The 21877-nt window shown below is 38.1% G+C and overlaps 2 protein-coding genes across 2 annotated transcripts; one reads left to right on the top strand and one right to left on the bottom strand.

Moving 5' to 3' along the window:
- Positions 1-8430: 8430 nt before the first annotated feature.
- LOC143912002 (uncharacterized) lies at positions 8431-11477 on the bottom strand. Its single transcript, XM_077431108.1, has 2 exons — positions 11235-11477; positions 8431-11133 (listed from the first exon to the last, which is right to left on the bottom strand). Exons 1-2 carry the CDS (start codon positions 11352-11354, stop codon positions 9574-9576), a joined length of 1680 nt encoding a protein of 559 aa, XP_077287234.1. The 5' UTR covers positions 11355-11477; the 3' UTR covers positions 8431-9573.
- Positions 11478-15574: 4097 nt separating this feature from the next.
- LOC143911662 (uncharacterized) lies at positions 15575-17711 on the top strand. The gene is made up of 2 exons (XM_077430650.1): positions 15575-15762; positions 16033-17711. Exons 1-2 carry the CDS (start codon positions 15643-15645, stop codon positions 17443-17445), a joined length of 1533 nt encoding a protein of 510 aa, XP_077286776.1. The 5' UTR covers positions 15575-15642; the 3' UTR covers positions 17446-17711.
- Positions 17712-21877: the final 4166 nt, after the last annotated feature.

Genomic DNA, 21877 nt, shown 5'->3' on the forward strand with positions numbered 1-21877 from the left:
ACAGCCCAAGGATCGGTTAACTTTTTTTATTAGGCTTGAAATGTAAGTTTCAACATTTGCGTGGGCCCTTTTGCCGGGCCCATTTCCAACGTCAATATTATGTATATACCAATACCTATGTAACAACTAACTACTGAAATAAAAATGGGAATAAACAAATTTTCGTGAATAATATAAACAGAATTGCTTAAAACAATTTTGATAGGACGATTCATCATCAACCAGCGATTTAAATTTACTTCATACTTTCAAAATAACATTTGATTATACTTCGACGATATAGTAAGATTTAAATACACAATTTTAAACAGTTTCCGTATATAAAATCTGTTCCTAATCTAGACACATCCATGTAAATAGAAATATAGGATAGGGGCCCCCTCCCCAAAATCCCGATTTCCGATTAACATTAATTGAAAATATTATGCAATTTTTTCAGGGACGTAATTTGGGGGTCCATAGGGGGGCACTCGCCCCCCTAAACTAAGGAATAGTGTGAATTTAGAAAATATTATGAATTTAATGATTAATGAGATACTATGGATCTATGAATGCTACGTTTATTTCTTATGTACATATGTTACTTTTGGGTAACTAATAAAATAATCGCTGCTATGTGCTTTGAAGAAAAACAAAACAAAACTTTATCTATTGTTATTACGTACATGTACATAGATAAAGTGAAAAGACAGTTGGTAGAAATTAAGTTAATTGATAGTTTTTTGATGACTCAGTTTGATGGTCGATTAATGTTGACCATGTGAAGATTTGTGGAAAAAAATGGAAGGCTGCAGGAATGGCGGCGGATGTCCGACGGTCGCTCCCCACCCGCCAGTGTTTCATCAGGGACCTCTATGAGGGTCTCGAATCTCGCGACGTGGAGGATGCCCTCGTACGGGTCCTTGGCACCAATTGTCGTGAGCAGGTGCGAGTGCAGAGGCTGCGTCCAGCCTCCGGAGGTACGCTCACCTGCACGGTGACCTTGCCCTGCACCACCGAGACCGACGCGCTGCTCAAGAAGGGTCGCGTACGAGTCGGACTCGTCAGGTGCAGGGTAAGAGGAAAAGTAGACCTGCAGCAGTGCTACCGCTGTCGAGCCTTTGGACACATTGCTGCTGGCTGTTCTAATGAAGATCTAATATGGGACGATGAGCCTTCACAATCGACAATTCACCGAAAGGATAGTGACATTTGCTTAAAGCCATTTCCCAGTGAATCTGAACTTATTCTACACAAAAGATCTCATCCTGGAGAAAAGCGGTTTCAATGTGACATTTGTTTAAAATCATATACTCGTAAAAATAAACTTGTGACACATTTAATATATCACACGGGGGAAAAGCCATACAAATGTGACATTTGTTTAAAATCATATGTTCGTAAAGATCAACTTGTTAGACATTTAAGATCTCATACGGGGGAAAAGCCATACTGTTCCGACCAAGTCTTCATGGTCAGCTTTCGTGGCGTTACGACCAAAGGAGCCGTTTTGGAGGGAGATCGGCGCCGAGCGCGCGTCCCCGCCTGCTATTCGTTTTCCGCTTCGGTCGAGTGAACATCTCTGTTCGCTACCGAGTTTGTTCCCACCACCGAGTCCCGATCAGCTCAGCCTGGATCGGCAGACGATACTGGAAGTACAGCTTCAGTATACGTCCGGTGAGAAGTGAGGAAATCCTGGTCTTTCTTCGTCGAAGTCAGATCACGTAGTCACGTGAGGAGTGAGGTTATCATAACCTCTCGAACACGTGCGCGCTAATTTCACGACGGACTCCCCCCCCCCCCCCTCTGCTTGATCTCTGTATATACATATATATATAAAATACAGTCACCATACAAACAGAATTACAACCTGTTTTCATTATTACAATTTCCCCCCTTTTTCCACATCACGCATCCCACGCACATTACGAAGGAGAAAGGGACATAGCAGAGCAGCCGACATCAGCAGAGACCAGACCACCGACGACGAAGGAAGGCACCTTGAGGAAACCAGCCCCGCCCACGCTTACCACTAGCTATCTCAGAAAACCGACTTCGGGGGTGCTCTCGAGTTGAACATCCCTGGAGTTTGTACATTTTGGTCCTTCGATTCCGTATGTCTTCAGAGCTGGTCTTCCAACGTCGTCGAATCCAGGTTGGTCGTAATTAGCATTTTTCTGTTGTTGTTGCTATTTTTTTGGTCGTCAACGTCCATTTTGTTTTTTCCCGCGTCCATTTTTTCCTTTGTTTGATTTCGTCGCATTTCAATAATGGCGTCTTTGAGTACGCTTAAAAATACGCGGAAAAGAATTCGCGCTCGGTTAACGAGAAACGCGAATCAATTGGGGGACGATCTGAGCATCCTCGAGCTCAGAATCAGGCTCGAAACAATCAGACCATTACTGTCTGAATTCGAAGCGATCCAAGCTCAGATAAACGAGCTGGACCAAGAAGAGGCGCAGGCCTCCGAATCCGTCGTGGACCTATTTGATAGGGAGCATATGGCCGCCTTCGTGCGATGCACCGAAGCAATCAATTTGCGTGAGCCGCAATTGAGCGCTTCACCGTTAGATGGCGCTAACCTCACAATGTCACCTGTACCGCAATCAAATTCGGCAATAAAATTGCCCCGTTTGGAGTTGCCCACCTTCGAAGGCAACGTCCAAAATTGGCCGCTTTTTTCACAACGCTTCTTGGCCGCTATGGCCGGCGAGAGTTCGCAAATCGCCCGGTTCCAATACTTACTAGGAAGCCTAAAAGGAGAGCCCCAACGTTTAGTTGACGGCTTGGAATTAGCTTCAGATTCATTTACGAGCACGTGGTCCATTTTGGATCAACGCTATAACAACAAAAAAATTGTTGTTCAGTATCACCTTCAGGCATTGCTTGAAGCCGAGCCAGTCGTGAGCAACAATCACGTCAGTCTGCGTCGTCTCATAGATGATGCCAACATGCATGTACGTGCGCTCGTTAACTTGGGCGTCCGGGTCGAGACCTGGAACGAGATTCTGGTGATGTTTATCACCAGAAAACTCGACCGGAGTACACTTCTGCAATGGGAGCTTCAGACTCCCAAGTATGAAGACTGCACGTTTAGCAAAATAATGCATTTTCTAACGTGCCAGTGCCAATCGATGGCAAATGCCGACTTCGTCTTAAAAGGCGAGTCGAATCCTCGACCAAGAACCATTACGAATCCGAAGGCAGCAGTTCTGCATGTGAAGAGGGAACGCCCCTCCTGCATCAGTTGCAGCGGAAGTCATTCTCTGCTAGCCTGTCCATCATTCCGCCAAATGAGCGGTGATGAGCGTAGGTCGAACGCCATAAAACGTCGACTATGTCTCAACTGCTTGAGGCCAGGGCACATAGTTCACGCGTGCCAAACAAAGCAGAGATGCTTCAAATGCGGTCATGCCCATCACACCATGTTACATGACTCAACTCCATACCAAACTTCGCCTTCAAATAAGGCCAAACATTATCGGAGCCCCAAGAAATCAGAGAACGCCAAACCCGTAAAATCATCGTTGGTTTTACACTCGGTGAGACGCGTATCGCCTTCTCACGCCCGAACTGTCCTGTTATCCACCGTGGAAGTACAAGTTCGCGGCGGAGATGGGCGTTCGCACAAGGTTCGAGCATTGTTAGATAACGGCTCCGAACTCAACCTCATCTCTGAAGACTTAAGAAGGCGACTCGCCTTAAAGTCGAAAAGGATGGACGTCAACCTGGTAGGAATAGGTTCAAATAGGACGTCCATTACTAGTGGCGCGGTAATTCGAATTCTACCGCGCATCCCCAATCAGGGCTCCAGTGTTGATCTCGATTGCGCAATCATGCCCGAGATCGCGAATCAACTTCCATCGCGCAACGTGTCCGAGATTCGGAGCCATTTGCCGCTTCATCTCCCCCTTGCCGATCCATCATTCGATATTCCCGGTACAGTGGATATGGTGATAGGCAGCGACGCCTATCATGCGATGTTACGCAATGGCAAACGTACCATTTTAGTTCCCTCCAAGTCACGCGGTGACAGAGGAGGACGCATCGTGATGATGAATACAGCTTTCGGCTGGATATTGGGCGGCTCTCTAGAAGCGCCCACAGTTTCAAGCGATTCTCGGAATTGCCATCACACAACGGGTCGTGATCCGTTATCTTGTTTTGGCGCGAGACGTCCAGTCAAGACAGTTACGCGTCCCCTGGACGAATCGCGTATTTCCGCGGTACGAAGATTCCGCTTGCCGAAGCGCAATGTACCCGCGCCCTTTAACCCTCACATCTTTCGACCTTCCCAACCCAGCTCCCATAACTCCTGGCCAGTTCCTAGTTGGCGCACCACTAGTTGCGCAACAGCAGGAGGATCTGGTCGATCAACCCGGAGCGAGGGTGCTACCACACCAGCACATGCAGCAGCGGCCCCTGGCAGACAGGGGCACAGGAGTAGGTCCTACTACTCCTCCATCAGCAACACCAAGCGAGCAGTCCGGCGAGTAGCTCGACTGCCAGTCGAGCAGCACTCAGTGAATTTGTGCAACGGTGTGGCGAACGTTCATAACGTCCCACATTAAAGTTGGCGCGTTGTTTGTATCTGTATTGTGGATTCAGTTTATGTGTTTTAACTTAAGTTTTTGAGTTGCTTTTCTTTTATGCTTCTCTTGTTGGTTGATTGGTGCTTTGTAATGGAGCTATCAGGATAGATTGGGACATATAACGGTTGAACAATATTGTTACCTAGCATTGGTGTTGGTTATTTGTTGGTGTTTTGGTTGTTTGTTTGTCTATTTTTTGTTTGTTTCTTGCCGGCTTAGTCAGCTGCTTATGTAGGATGGGAAACTGACGGTGGACTAATGTTATTTTGTTTGCTGACTGGGTTATTTTGTTGTGTTGTTTTTTATTTTGTTGTTATTTTTTTGCTTATTTGCTTGGTTTTTGTGTATTTCATTAGTCGCTTGTGCACCATTAATTCTTGTTTGTTTTGGAATTCGATCCTCTGACTTCCAACGGGGGGAGTATGTTCCGACCAAGTCTTCATGGTCAGCTTTCGTGGCGTTACGACCAAAGGAGCCGTTTTGGAGGGAGATCGGCGCCGAGCGCGCGTCCCCGCCTGCTATTCGTTTTCCGCTTCGGTCGAGTGAACATCTCTGTTCGCTACCGAGTTTGTTCCCACCACCGAGTCCCGATCAGCTCAGCCTGGATCGGCAGACGATACTGGAAGTACAGCTTCAGTATACGTCCGGTGAGAAGTGAGGAAATCCTGGTCTTTCTTCGTCGAAGTCAGATCACGTAGTCACGTGAGGAGTGAGGTTATCATAACCTCTCGAACACGTGCGCGCTAATTTCACGACGGACTCCCCCCCCCCTCTGCTTGATCTCTGTATATACATATATATATAAAATACAGTCACCATACAAACAGAATTACAACCTGTTTTCATTATTACAATTTCCCCCCTTTTTCCACATCACGCATCCCACGCACATTACGAAGGAGAAAGGGACATAGCAGAGCAGCCGACATCAGCAGAGACCAGACCACCGACGACGAAGGAAGGCACCTTGAGGAAACCAGCCCCGCCCACGCTTACCACTAGCTATCTCAGAAAACCGACTTCGGGGGTGCTCTCGAGTTGAACATCCCTGGAGTCTGTACACATACCATTGTGAAATTTGTCTAAAATCATATACTAAAAAATTTACCCTCGATATACATAAAAAAAAGACATGCTGGGATAAAACCACACAACTGTGACATTTGTTTAAAATCATTTATTCGAAAAGATAAACTTGTGACACATTTGAGATGTCACACGGGGGAAAAGCCATACAAATGTGACATTTGTTTAAAATCATTTGTTACTAAAAAAGAACTTGTGGCACATTTGAGAACTCACACGGGGGAAAAGCCTCACAGGTGTGAAATCTGTCTAAAATCATTTACTCACAAATGTAGCCTCGAGACACATACAAAATCGCATGCTGGGATAAAACCACATAAATGTGACATTTGTCTAAAATCATTTACTCACAAATGTAGCCTCGAGACACATACAAAATCGCATGCTGGGATAAAACCACACAAATGTGACATTTGTTTAAAATTATTTTCTCGAAAATTTAACCTCACGTCACATGAAAAATTGCATTCTGGGATAAAACCACATAAATGTGACATTTGTTTAAAATCATATGTTCGTAAAGATCAACTTGTGTCACATTTGATATCTCACACGGGTGAAAAGCCTAACAAGTGTGAAATTTGTCTAAAATCATTTACTCTAAAATCTAACCTCGAGAGACATAAAAAATTGCATGCTGGGATAAAACCACACAAATGTGAAATTTGTTTAAAATCATTTATTTATAAAGAAGAGCTTGTATCTCATTTGAGATCTGACACGGGTGAAAAACCTTAAAAGTGTGAAATCTGTCTAAAATCATTTACTCAAAAATCTGGCCTTGAGACACATAAAAAATTGCATTCTGGGATAAGACCACACAAATGTGACATTTGTTTAAAATCATTTATTCGAAAAGATAAACTTGTGATACATTTGAGATCTCACATGGGGGGAAACGCCTTACAAATGTGAATTTTGTTTATAATTATTTACTCGAAAATCTATCCTCTAGTCAAATAATAAATTGCATACTGTGATAAATATAAAAAAATATTGTTAATATTCTTACATTTTGGCTGCATGCGTGCCATGATGTTTTTGGTGCCCCTTTCTCATGTCATTTCAGTTTATTTAAATAATTTTAAGAGAAATGATAATTGAAAATGAAATACACAGATCTATTATTTGGCTTACTTGTTTTATTTATTTTAAATGTAATAATTTTTATTTATTGGATGAAATTGAGATAATTATGGTAAACATACTTCATTATCCTAAGCCAGGGGTCGGCTCTTTGGCCAAAGTGCTCTAAAATTGTGGCAATTTCAACAGATGGGGCGGAAAAGTATGACCGGCGTAATAAAAGGCTTCGTTGCTATTTTGAAAGGAAAAATTAGTCATGAGGTAGTTGCTTACCATTGCGTAGTTCATCAAGAAGCGCTTTGTGTGCAGACATTTCCAGAAAAAAATTGTGTGCTTGAGGTTATGCACCAAGCACGCGTGTCTGAGTTGTCTGCCTTCAGGACGAAGACAGACCAGGCTTCCTTAATTCACCCCGGACCAATACTGGAGCTGGTCTCCAAGTATCGTCAAACATCACCAGTTTCGAACTGGTGATTCGGGATCGAGGAAACGCGCCGCTTAGAAGCAGTGTTCAAGCGGCGACGGTTGGAGCGGGAATGTCAGCGCTGGCCACATCAGTGCGGCCAGCACCAAAAAACATCGGCCAGCTCGTGGGTCGTAAGGCCACGAAAGCTGACCATCAGACAATTGGTCTGAACAGTGGTTTGAATCAAAATTATGATCTCGGCTTAAACTAATGTAATTAAATATATAACTAAGAGGTTTGGGCCACTTTTATATCATCACATACGGCCCAAACCTCTTAGTAGCATATAGAGTGAAAAAAGAAAAAGTTATAGGCGTAAGTATGAAAACGATCGGATAAGAGATAAGTGGTATAAAAAAATCGTCTTAAAGTGAAACGTAAAGGAGGTTTGTAAGTAATAATAATAATAAAAATGGTCAAGATTTGGACAAGAAATGGCGACTACTTTCTATGTACATATGTATGAGATTTACGAATACGAAATAGGCCCTAAATAATTCTGTCAATACCTACACGGATCAATTTATTTTACAGGAACAGGTTCTTGGATTACCAAAGCAAAAATGAGGCGGCAAAATCGTAAACATTTTTTTACTATTCTAATACACTATCAAATTATATATCTTCAAATATATAATATTAAATAATTATTTAAAAAGCATAATTTTCAACAATCACCATAGAACTGGAGGCATATCTAAGTTTCCCATCCGATTTTGAGTTGTTTCCACTAGTCGCCACCGGTGTCGAGTCGATAGCTCACACACACACTAACAGACATTTGTTTGTGTTTTCACATTTGACGTTTGACGTTTGTGTACTGTATACTGCGACATATATAATCCATTAATGAGTCAGTGTTCACTGTTCTTCGAAGCCGCTGATATAGCTGAACACCATATAACACCTACTACCTCTCCTCTATCATGTACAACTTCATGGAGTTGATAATCTTAATCACCAAATCCAATACTTTGTAATTTTTATCTGGAAATGTCTGCACACAAAGCGCTTCTTGATGAACTACGCAATGGTAAGCAACTACCTCATGACTAATTTTTCCTTTCAAAATGGCAACAAACCCTTTTCTTACGCCGGTCATACGTTTCGCCCCGTCTGTTGAAATTGCCACAATTTTAGAGCACTTTGACCCCTGGCTTACGATGATGAAGTATGTTTATCATAATTACCACAATTTCATCCAATAAATAAAACAAGTAAGCCAAATAATAGATCTGTGCATTTAATTTTCAATTATCATTTCTCTTAAAATTACTTAAATGAACTGAAATGACATGAGAAGGGGGCACCAAAAACATTATGGCACGCATGCAGCCAAAATGTAAGAATAATAACAGTATTTATATAATAACAATTTTTTTTATATTCATCCCAGTATATAATTTATTATGTGACCAGAGGATAGATTTTCGAGTAAATAATTTTAAACAAATTTCACATTTGTAAGGCTTTTCACCGGGGTGAGATATTAAATGTGTCACAAGTTTATCTTTTCGGATAAATGATTATAAACAAATGTCACATTTGTATGGTTTTATCCCAGCGTGCAATTTTTTATGTGTCTCGAGGCTAGGTTTTTGAGTAAGTGATTTTAGACAAATTTCACACTTGTAAGGCTTTTCCCCGGTGTGAGATATTAAATGTTCTGACCACACTATTTTTTGTTTTCGTTTAAAAAGGTTAATTGAAAGTTAATAAACTTTAAATCGGTAAAATTGCGAGCAAAAAGCTCGTACTAGTGTTTACTCGTATTTACACGAATCTGAATTCAATTAATAGGGATAATATATTAAATTATCTTTATGAGAATTAAATAAAATTCCACTTATAAAAATCATATTTCGACTATTCTTGTGGATTAATAACAATAATTCGTTTATTTTATCGAGGTAAGCCAGTTATCAATAGAATCGCGCGATTTATAAAACACATATATCTCCGAATCTCGAGCCAATCAACATTTTTTATTACCAGATTCGTGTTCACTGGGCATAAATCTCTAAGAAAAGTCATATTTCATCTCTGAACCAAAAAAAAGTCGTCATTTGTCGAACAGTGTTATTATATAATAGTTTATTATAATTCCTAAAAATCTTAAATTATTATGAACCACGTGGTTTATATTATTAGATTTTTGCGAGTCATAGTGGTAAAAGTGATTTTATTTTTAATTTCGTGAGATAAATAATTATTTTATTTAGCACTTTTCATGTCAGAAGTATTTTATTATGTAAGGACTATGTTGAGATTTATTTTAGTAATTTTATAATACAAATCCTCGCAAATATTTGATTATCTCTCGTTCATCTTTTTGTCGATTGTACCAGTCTGGTTTTCAGGCCGTCATTTGTGTGGTTTTATCTGAGCATGCAATTTTTTATGTCCCTCGAGGTCAGATTTTTGAGTAAATGATTTTAGACAGATTTCACACTTGTAAGGCTTTTCCCCTGTGTGAGTTCTTAAATGTGACACAAGTTGATCTTTACGAACATATGATTTTAAACAAATGTCACATTTGTGTGGTTTTATCCCAGCATGCAATTTTTTATGCATATTGAGGCTACATTTTTGAGTAAATGATTTTAGACAGATTTCACACCTGTAAGGCTTTTCCCCCGTGTGAGTTCTCAAATGTGCCACAAGTTCTTTTTTAGTAACATATGATTTTAAACAAATATCACATTTGTATGGCTTTTCCCCCGTGTGACATCTCAAATGTGTCACAAGTCTATCTTTTCGAATAAATGATTTTAAACAAATGTCACATTTGTGTGGTTTTATCCCAGTATGCAATTTTTTATGTGACGCAAGGTTAGATTTTTGAGTAAATGATTTTAGACAGATTTCACACCTGTAAGGCTTTTCCCCCATGTGAGATCTCAAATGTGACACAAGTACATCTTTACGAACATACGAATTTAAACAAATGTCACATTTGTGTGGTTTTATCTCAGCATGAAATCGTTTATGTCTCTCGAGGTAAGGTTTTTGAGTAAATGATTTGAGACAGATTTCACACTTGTAAGGCTTTTCCCCCGTGTGAGTTCTCAAATGTAACACAAGTTCTATTTTACAAACATATGATTTTAAACAAATGTCACATTTGTGTGGTTTTATCTCAGCATGCAATTTTTTATGTCTCTCTAGACTAGGTTTTTGAGCATATGATTTTAGACAAATTTCACAATGGTATGGCTTTTCCCCCGTGTGAGATCTTAAATGTATCAAAAGTGTTTCTTTTTTAGTAAATGATTTTAAACAAATGTCACATTTGTATGGCTTTTCCTCCGTGTGAGATTTTAAATGTCTCACAAGTTGATCTTTACGAATATATGTTTTTAAACAAATGTCACATTTGTGTGGTTTTATCCCAGCATGCAAGTTTTTATGATTATTGAGGCTACGTTTTTCAATAAATGATTTTAGACAGATTTCACACTTGTAAGGCTTTTCCCCCATGTGAGTTCTTAAATGTATCACAAGTTTATATTTATAAGCAAAAGATTTTAAACAAATGTCACATTTGTATGGCTTTTCCCCCGTGTGAGTTTTTAAATGTACCACAAGTATATTTTTATAACCAAATGATTTTAAACAAATATCACATTGAAACCGCTTTTCTTCAGGATGAGATCTTTTGTGTAAAATAAGTTCAGATTCACTGGGAAATGGCTTCAAGCAAATGTCACTATCCTTTCGGTGAATTGGCGATTGTGAAGGCTCATCGTCCAATATTAGATCTTCCAAGAAAACTTCTTCAGTCTTGATGTTCAAGCAATCAGCTAACCTCAGTTGAGACGTTTCGTGGCTTCGAAAACAAGCCTTTCGAAAGCTGATCAACGATTCGAGATTGGTGTTACACGAAAGACACACCGTGTCTGGCAACCCATCGCCTCTTTTAACCTGCAGATGAAATGAAAAAAACAATAGGATTGAGCGGTGAGAAGAGTCGGGAGAACCAATTGGGTCCACAACAGTATTGTAACCTATAACCAGTAACCTACATAAATCTGACAGCCGGTCCGAATGCGTTGCTCCAGACGCTCTGGATGAGGACCTGGTCTCTGGAAGATGGAGACGGAAGACTCGGCCGGAGCTGATCCAAGACAAAGCCTGCACTCCATCGTCCCTGTATTTAACTCTGACAGCAACCAGACGTCTTGCCTTCGCTTTGCTATTTTTTTTGTGTGACATATTTGGTCTAAATTTGTTAAATGTTTATCTCTATTCCTTATTACGGTTCGGTGATTACTAGTCAAATGTGAACCGGTCACATGATAACTGGTCACACATCGTCACCCGTCACACTAAAACTTTGTGACCCGAAAAAAATAAAGGAAATTCAATTGGTCCGGAAAACAACGATGACGCATATTAGCGTCGTCGTATTGTTTTCATTATTTGCAAATAAAAAGTTTCCGGATGATTTATTTTACGATGACAAACTAATATCAATTATTTGTATGTTAAATGGATCAAAGCGGTGACTAAAATAATTTATTTAAAATACGACATTTCTGTAAGTGTTGTAAATATTGAGTAATTTGTTTGTATGCACAAATACTTTCAGGCTTCATTTGAATGTGGATCAGTTGTTGTTGTTTTGTCGTGTAATTATGTATTTTTTTAGTGTATTGACACTGCATAAATATTAAGAGAATAAAACTTATATGGCTGGTTAAAGGTTTTTGATCTACTTAATTCTACATACTTTAGTATGCAGTCTACCTTCACATATCTACTTAAGTGTGCGATCTACCTTCACGTTTTTACTTTAATATGCGGTCTCACTGTCTCAGTTCTCGCGTGTGACAGTGAGACTGAATAATACCGACCCTAACAACCTAATCTTAAATGAATAGGGACAACCCTAACCTGACCTGACCCCAGTGCCGGTTTTAGGGGGGGGGCTGGGTTGGGCGGCATTCGAGGGCGCCAAATAAGTTAGGGCGCCGCTCGATGCGTCAAAGGCGCTTTAAAATTTAAAATTATAGCGCCAAAATCCATACAAAATTTTAGATTAGAGCGTCCAAGGCGAAATATTAAGGGTTTTTAGAAAAAATTGCCCCAGGGCGCCATTGGGTGTAAAGCCGGCACTGCCTGACCCTTAAATAAATAGGTGTTGGCTGCTAAGATGTTTTTTTTTTGTGAAAACATTGATGAAATAAAGCTTAATAGTGGCACCAATTATGTTTTAGAGCTTGTAAAATTATAACTAAGTTAAAGATAACTTTGTATTTTTGTTATACATATGTATATAATGTATGTTCAAATAGTTTTGAACAAAAACTGTAATTATTACAACGGTGCGTGTCCATGGATTAAATTAGGTAGTAGTAATAACATTTTGAATACTGAGGTCATATATTGAGGATATTGTATTGCATACATACATACATATTATTATATTATGTGCGATATAAATGAGGTGGAATTAAATAAATAATTTGTTACTTTTTTCTTTTATTGAAACATTGAAGTACACAATGAACACATAATTGCAAAAATAAACAAATAAAACATTAGTACAAAAAAATAAGGTCTACCTTACAATAACTCAAGACTCAAGATTCGTTTTCCCTTCATTTTTTGGTGTATTTCGTCGTCGATTTAGTATACAGATGTACAAACGAAAATGTTTTACATGGTGAAATATTTATTTTACGAGGTAAGCATTTTTGTATACAATATACAAATTCCTACTTAAGTAAACAAAAAATTGAGAAAACGAGTCCTGTTGCTGCAACGTAGCGCACCACTAATTTACATACACAATGCATTTGAGAATTTACAAATTTATTAAAATCAACAAACAAATTTGAGTATTATAGGCGAAATAAATCAATGTATGATAAAGCCAAATATTTAAAAAAAAAAGAAATGATTGTCGAAATGGATAGCCAGATATATGCAGTACCGAGTAAAACAATTCCCGGTAAAATGTATAACGTGAATTTATCTCACATGTATTGTACATGTGAAAAAGGATACTTGTTAACACCAAGCAGGTGTTTACTCGCTATATTTAAATAAATCAACGGATGATACCGTAGAAGACAGGTATTCATCTGCTATTATATAATGCCTTGGGTGAAAGTGCTTCGAAAAAGGAATTTTATAGACTCATCCTCATCAAAGGAGTTTATGACGACAATAGAAAAGGGCTCTACACAAGTTTTTATTGTAATTCCCTTTTCATTATACAGCCCCATCTTCTCATTTATCTTCTGAAAAGATTAAAAATGATATAATATAGTTTTTTTCCACACATTCTACTTGTTTGATTATGTATACAAATTCATAATAAAACAAATACCTCGATCAAGTCTACACCAGTGAATTTCCCTGTCCAAAATTCATCACTGTCCACTTTTCATACCAATGCCGGACAGTTCTGTATTTTGGGAACAGGGTTGCATTAGCCAGTTCTGCCTCACTGAGATTTTGAAGCCCCATAACTTTAGTATGCATTCTATGTGCCTCAATTGCAGTTGCATTATTGTCAAAATATTCCAACTATCTGTTTTTTATGGAATCCGCTGGTTTCAAATATCCCAGTGCTTCGGCAGTAGCAGTACTGTAACTGTGAGCACGCTGGCAAATTATCCTAAAAAATAAATTATTGACACTTACGGTAATAATTTTACAAGATTATATTGCATATTATATAAATTATTTAGCAATAGCATTCAAATAGAGCAAAATATATTTTTAATAGCGGATTTCTTGAACTTTGAACACTTCGAAACATAATAATTAATTAAAAATAATAAATAAGAAAATTCTTTACATACTTAAATCTATTTTTTTAAATTAAGTGGCTTTTAATTAATTTCAATCTTCGAAATAATTGATCACAAATTTTTAATATCGGGACATTCATTTTTGCCAAATAACCATGATTTTGGTTTGATAGAAATGAAAATAAGAAAAACTAATAATTTATACATCCCTGAACACTATTATGAATGAACTAGTGTAAGGCCCGTTGATTTCAACGGGTGGTTTCGAAAAGGAATTGAAACTCAAATAAAAATAAAGTGAAAGATATTGAATCGACTGGTTTCGGAAAGAAATTCATGCACGAATTAGAAATTACGAATTACGTTTTGTGCATCGCCGATGCCCCGACGCCTTCGCCTCCAACGCCTCCGATGCTTCCGGCAACCCGGGGCCTTCACCCCCGGCGCCTCCGACGCTCCGGGGCTTTCGCCCCCAGCGCCGCCGACGCCCCCGGCGCCCCCCAGTGCCCCCGGTGCCCCCAGCGCTCACGGCGCCTCCGACGCCCCGGGGCCTTCGCCCCTAGCGCCTCCGGCGCCCCCAGCGTCCCCGCTGCCTCCGGCACCCCGGGGCCCTCGCCCCCAGCGCCCTCGATGCCTTCGGGACAAAATAATGAAAATTTTGAAAAAAATGAAAAATATGAAAAAAATAATAAAAATGAAAATAACGAAAAAAAAGGAAAAAACTGAAAAAATGAAAAATTTGAAAAAATAAAAAATATGAAAAAAATGAAAAAAAAAAAGTTCCCCATACTGGTTGATGGTTGATCATAAGAAATCGGAAATCGATTCGAACGAAAGTCGATTGTCGACGAAAGCCGAAGATACGCGAATGATTGGTTCCCCATACTTATAAAGGATAATTGAATATTAAGTAATTTTAGAGCGTTTTTTCTGTCGACGCTGTAGTCTAATGGCTAGCGTACCTGTTCTAGGCGAGGGGACCTTGGTTCGATTCCGTGATTTGCAATTAATTTTATATTTCAAATATCGCTAAAATATAAATTAATTTCAATATTTTCAATTAAAAATATATATTTAAATGTTAAATATGAAAAGAAAAAAAATGGTTCAAAACCTCGCTAAATGAAATTTTTATAATTACGTATTTTTATATGGCGAGAAGGAATATTTCAATAAATGTTTAAAAAAAAAAGGCGAAATGAAGAATTGGATTTGACATGAAAGGGGGGCACCAGAAACATCATGGCACGCATGCAGCCAAAATGTAAGAATATTTATACAATAACAATTTTTTTTTATATTTATCCCAGTATGCATTTTATTGTGACCAGAGGGTAGATTTTAGAGTAAATAATTTTAAACAAATTTCACACTTAGGCTTTTAGCCGGTGTGAGTTCTTAAATGTCCCACAAGTGCATTTTTTCGAATAAATGATTTTAGACAAATTTCACATTTGTAAGGCTTTTCCCCCGTGTGAGTTCTCAAATGTGACACAAGTTGATCTTTACGAACATATGATTTTAAACAAATGTCACATTTATGTGGTTTTATCCCAGAATGCAATTTTTTATGTGTATCGAGGCTAGATTTTCGAGTAAATGATTTTAGACAGATTTAGACCAAATATGTCACACAAAAAAGTTGCTGTCAGAGTTAAATGCAGGGACGATGGAGTGCAGGCTTTGTCTTGGATCAGCTCCGGCCGAGTCTTCCGTCTCCATCTTCCAGAGACCAGGTCCTCATCCAGAGCGTCTGGAGCAACGCATTCGGACCGGCTGTCAGATTTATGTAGGTTACAGGTTATAATTACAGCATACTCTCGATTATCCGGTTTGCGGATTAGCCGTGCTTGAAAAATAGTAATTATTTAAATTGATTTAATTTCTTTCTTATATGCTTATGAGACGCACCGATTGATTGCGATCGTAAACACGCCTATTATTTGAACAAATTATGTCACACACACAGGTTACAGGTTACAATACTGTTGTGGACCCAATTGGTTCTCCCGACTCTTCTCACCGCTCAATCCTATTGCTTTTTTCATTTCATCTGCAGGTTAAAAGAGGCGATGGGTTGCCAGACACGGTGTGTCTTTCGTGTAAGACCAATCTCGAATTGTTGATCAGCTTTCGAAAGGCTTGTTTTCGAAGCCACGAAACATCTCAACTGAGGTTAGCTGATTGCTTGAACTTCAAGACTGAAGAAGTTTTCTTGGAAGATCTAATATGGGAAGACGAGCCTTCACAATCGACAATTCACCGAAAGGACAGTGACATTTGCTTGAAGCCATTTCCCAGTGAATCTGAACTTATTCTACACAAAAGATCTCATCCTGGAGAAAAGCGGTTTCAATGTGACATTTGTTTAAAATCATATATTCGAAAAAATACTCTTGTGATACATTTGAGATCTCACACGGGGGAAAAGCCTTACAAGTGTGTAATTTGTCTAAAATCATTTACTCTAAATTCTAGCCTCAAGAAACATAAAAAATTGCATGCTGGGATAAAACTACACAAATGTGACATTTGTTTAAAATCATATGTTCATAAAAATGAAGTTGTGTCACATTTGAGATCTCACACGGGGGAAAAGCCATACAAATGTGAAATTTGTCTAAAATCATTTCGTCTTAAATCTACCCTTGAGCAACACAAAAAATTACATACTGGGATAAAACCACACAAATGTGACATTTGTTTAAAATCATTTATTCAAAAACCTACACTTGTTAGACATTTAAGAATTCACACTGGGGAAAAGCCTTACAAGTGTGAAATTTGTCTAAAATCATATCCTCAAAAATCTTACCTCAAGAAACATAAAAAATTGCATGCTAGAATGAAACCATACAAATGTGAAATTTGTTTAAAATCATATGTTCATAAAAATGAACTTGTGTCACATTTGAGATCTCACATGGGGGAAAAGCCATACAAGTGTGAAATTTGTTTAAAATCATATGTTCATAAAAATAAACTTGTGTCACATTTGAGATCTCACACGGGGGAAAAGCCATACAAGTGTGAAATTTGTCTAAAATCATTTCCTCTTAAATCTACCCTTGTTAGACATTTAAAAATTCACACTGGCGAAAAGCCTTACAAGTGTGCAATTTGTCTAAAATCATATGCTGAAAAATCTTACCTCAAGAAACATAAAAAATTGCATGCTGGAATGAAACCACACAAATGTGACATTTGTTTAAAATCATATGTTCATAAAAATGAACTTGTGTCACATTTGAGATCTCACACGGGGGAAAAGCCATACAAGTGTGAAATTTGTCTAAAATCATTTCCTCTTAAATCTTCCCTTCAGAATCATAAAAAATTACATACTGGGATAAAACCACACAAATGTGACATTTGTTTAAAATCATTTAATCAAAAAATTACACTTGTTAGACATTTAAGAATTCACACTTACAATGCACTTGTGGGACATTTCAGAACTCACACCGGGTAAAAGCCTAAGTGTGAAATTTGTTTAAAATCATTTACTCTAAAATCTACCTTCAGGTCACAATAAAATGCATACTGGGATAAATATAAAAAAAAATTGTTATTGTTATAAATACTGTTAATATATAAACATTCTTATATTTAGGCTGCATACGTGCCATGATGTTTCTGGTGCCCCCCTTTCATGTCATTTCTTCTCATTGCTGTTTATTTAAATAATTTTAAGAGAAATGACAATTGAAAATTAAATACACATCTATTATTTGGCTTACTTGTTTTATTTATTTTAAATGTAATAATTTTTATTTATTGAATAAAATTGATATACAGTCGTATGACAACGAATTACTAACACCCGCGTATTTACCCTATTTTGTGTACCTGCGCCGTCTTAAGTAACATTTTGGGTTGGTTTTTTTTGTAGACCATTCATTGTATCCTATTCTATGTATTTAGAGAAAAATAGGATGAGTAGTGTTTATACAAATAGTTTAAAAACCGAACAAGTGCAAATACACAGTTTGGCTTTGAAATTCGTTTGGTGTAGACGTGTGCTTTCACTGGGAGAAAAGTTAGTTTTGAAGAGATTTTTGATTTCCTGTATATTATCGATATCATTGAAGTAAGTAAGTGTTTAAATTTTTTAAATGTGACTTAATTATTTGTTTAAATTGCTTGTGAAAAAAACCCCCTTTCCTTTTTAGATGGGAAGAAATAAAGATTTATCTATGGAGAAAATCGCCAATATTTCCACATTATTAAATACTGGGAAGTATTCTATACGATATATTGCTAAAGATCAGGGGGTTAGCGTTTTCAGTGTGCATAAAATTAGCACCCAACTAAAAAGAGGTGAAAATCCTACGGTCACCAAGCGTAAGAATTGTTGTGGCACTCGAAAATAAGGTCCTCGAGTCGATCGATATATTATAAATACTGTTGAGAAGGATCGGTTTGCCACAAATAAAAAAATCCAGACGAATTTACGGGAGCGGAACCGAAATATCGACTCGGACAATACAACGCCGTCTCGCAGACGCGGGGATGGCAGGCAGGCAGCTAACTAAAAAAACGCTTTTGACGCCAAAATGAAGAAAGCCAGGCTCAATTTGGCTAATGAGCATCGCCACTTCACCCTCGACGATTGGAAAGGGGTAATTTAATTGAAATTAAATTATTTGTTTAATTTTTTTTGAATGAATTGAATTAATCGATGTTTTTAACATTTTTAAGGTTCACTTCTCTGACGAGTCGTCAATTCAATTGATGACACCGACTCACCAATACGTACGTAGGCGAGTCGGCAAGCGGTATAATGAGTCCTGTGTCATAAAAAATGTGAAACACCCGCTGTCACTCATGATTTGGGGCTCAATTAGTGCGGAAGGTCGGGGGCCATTGTATTTTGTAGAAGGGATGATGAATGCTTCGCAATATATAACGGTATTGCGATACACCCTATTGCACTCTATACAAAACAAAATTGACAAAAGGGATCGCCTGCACTTAATGCAATATTATTGCACCCTGCCACAATGTCAAAATTGTGAAAAAAATCATGTCCGACCACAATTTACCGCTCCTTCACTGGCCCGGTAATTCTCCCGATCTAAATCCTATAGAAAATGTCTGGCATACCCTTAAAATGAAATTAAATAAGCTCCAATGTACCAATAAAAATATCCTAAAACAAAACATAATTTCTGTGTGGCAGGGAGATCCTGAGATAAAGTCAACCATTGCGTCTTGTATCGAGAGTATGCCCAAAAGAATAGCATCGTGTCTCCGAAATAAGGGTGGACATACAAAATATTAATAATATATATATATGTTGTATTAATATTGTAAATAAACTATGTATAATCATTATAAACACATCTTTGTTTTAATTTTACGAACCTACTCTTCAATATATAGCTCTAAACATAGAATTTGCAAAATCCGCATGGTGTTAGTAATTCGCTGTCATGGGACTGTATGTAATTATGGGAAATATAAAACTCAGGGGTCGTCAAACCGCAGCTCTTTGGTCGGTGGCGTAGCTACCATTGCACAGATTGATGCAAAGCATCACAGCCCATTCTCGACAAGGGCCCAAATTTTTAAGGATGTGGCTATTTGTACATACATAGTACATAAGAAGATTATAAGACTTAGCATTTAAGATTAATCTGATATATTATTTGGAAAGACACTTTGCATATATTATCAGCTTGAATTTGCCTCAATTATCTGGTCACCATTCCCATACCCATTCTACTGTTCCCGATATTTTAAAAATACTATCTTTTAACAATATTTCTGTCAGGCGACGACTTACTGATGCTACATTCTTCTTTAAGATCATAAATGGTTTCCTTGATTGTTCTGATTTACTGTATAAGGTTAATTTCAGTATCCCAGTTCGGTATTCTAGACACGTTGCATTCTTTTCACTTAATCCTTTCTGTCCGAGCCAACAAACCCACATGGCCGTGTTTTGGGCTCTTACGGGCGCGTACTCATGTTTACGAGGCGCGCTCATCTGTCAAACGAGACGCCCGCCATCCGCCGGCCGAGACGGTACTGGCGTGGCTGGTGGCTGGTGGCTGGTGGCTGGTGGCTGGTCTACCTTGCCTGACCAGTGACCAGTGACCAGTGACCAGTGACCAGCTGCAGCCAGCCAGCCAGTACTCATCCACAGCCCCCGCCATAAAGGGGCACAGGCGAGAGGCGAGAGGCGCCGGCAAACTCCCCGGCTCGCCATCTATTCGTTAATAAAAGGGATAACTTGACTTAACGTGTCTAATTTCCCACCCCGCCCTGTTCCAGCACGTGCTCCAGAGCGAGCTGAACACACAGAGACGACGACACACACACACACAGCCACTGGTCACCCAGCATTTACACACACATAAAGCTCCTGCTAAGCTATCGTTCACTTTCAATACTAATTCCCAAAAATATTCTTATATTCAATATCTGCAGCGTGTTTATCGTATGTTTAACGGGGAGCTGAATGAGGTTGATCTGTTCGGTATTTCCCTACATCAATTCAAGACTAACATCAGGAGAATCTTGACCGATTGATTAATTTCTTCTTCTATTCTATTTCATAACCTTTTTCCAATATTTTTATACTTTAGTTTAATTATGTAATGTGCTATTTAGTCATGTTATAGCTTCATTCTTTTCCTTTTCATTTGTTTATCTTGTATTTTCCTTTTTCATTTGTTTATTTTTGTAAATTTCCACTTCTTATATTCTATTTTATAACCTTTTTCCAATATTTTAATACTATAGTTCAATTATGCAATGTGCTATTTTGTCATGGTATAGCTTTTATTCTTTTCTTTTTCATTTGTTTATCTTGTATTTATATTTTTCATTTTTAATCATCTTTGTAAAAATCTGTAATTGGACTCGTATGTCATATATATTATATATTTACTACTTATTTTTATACATACATTGGTATGTAACATTGGTTGTTTGTTGGCTGGGAACCCAAAATTTGATTTTTTTTCGATTCATAGGCGCTGATTCGATTATTTTCGATTCAAAGGATTCGAAGTCCTCGCAGGGGGCGCAGCCGCCGGATTCTAGTATATCCATATAATTTCAAAAGAGACAATATATTTTTATTTTTATTGTAGTTATTTTTATTTTTTTGCTTTTTGTAATTATCTTACTTTATATTATAAATACCGAGCGAAGCCGGGTAATACAGCTAGTCTAATATATGAGTTCGAAAGAGACTTTGTATTTATGTAAATATTTAAGCCTACGTTGGCGAAGGCGCTGGGGGGGGCCAGCGGATTCTGGTATACATATAATTTCCAAAGAGTATATGTTTGTTTGTTTGTGAGAGTCAATTTAATAAAAAAAAACAAATGAGTATTCAAATAAATTTATATAAAATAACAACTATTCAAATATATTTAATAAAATTTTTTCTATCAGATTAGTCATGTTTAAGCGGTTTATATACCGAGCGAAGCCGGGTAATACAACTAGTAAATTATAAGATTAGAAATTTAAAGTCGATTAAGAAACTTCCTTCGGCCGTTCGAAAGTAAGTGACGTTTAGTATAAACTTTTTAAAAGTCAACAAAACTGTTCAAAAACCACTATTCAATACTAAGATTCGAGAAAGCTGGTTGACCGATTTTAGGGTGTTACCAGTTTTAGTGTGACGGGTGATCACGTGTGACCGATCTAGAGCGACCGGTTCACTTATGACTGGAAGTCCGTTTACCGGTCCAGACATCGACTTTTTTTTATAGTTTATGTTAATTCTGAGTTAAAAACTTCTGTCGGAAGTTAAAAAGTAGTAAACAGGGACATTTGGGCGTCCCGAGAGGTTTGTTCGGGACACTGGGACACAATACATAAAAATGGTGACAATCCCGATAAAGGTCTGTTCATATTTAACAGCACTGCACAACTCCGTTTCA

Source organism: Arctopsyche grandis, chromosome 5, assembly GCF_051622035.1.
Source record: "Arctopsyche grandis isolate Sample6627 chromosome 5, ASM5162203v2, whole genome shotgun sequence".
Classification (NCBI taxonomy): Eukaryota; Metazoa; Arthropoda; class Insecta; order Trichoptera; family Hydropsychidae; genus Arctopsyche; species Arctopsyche grandis.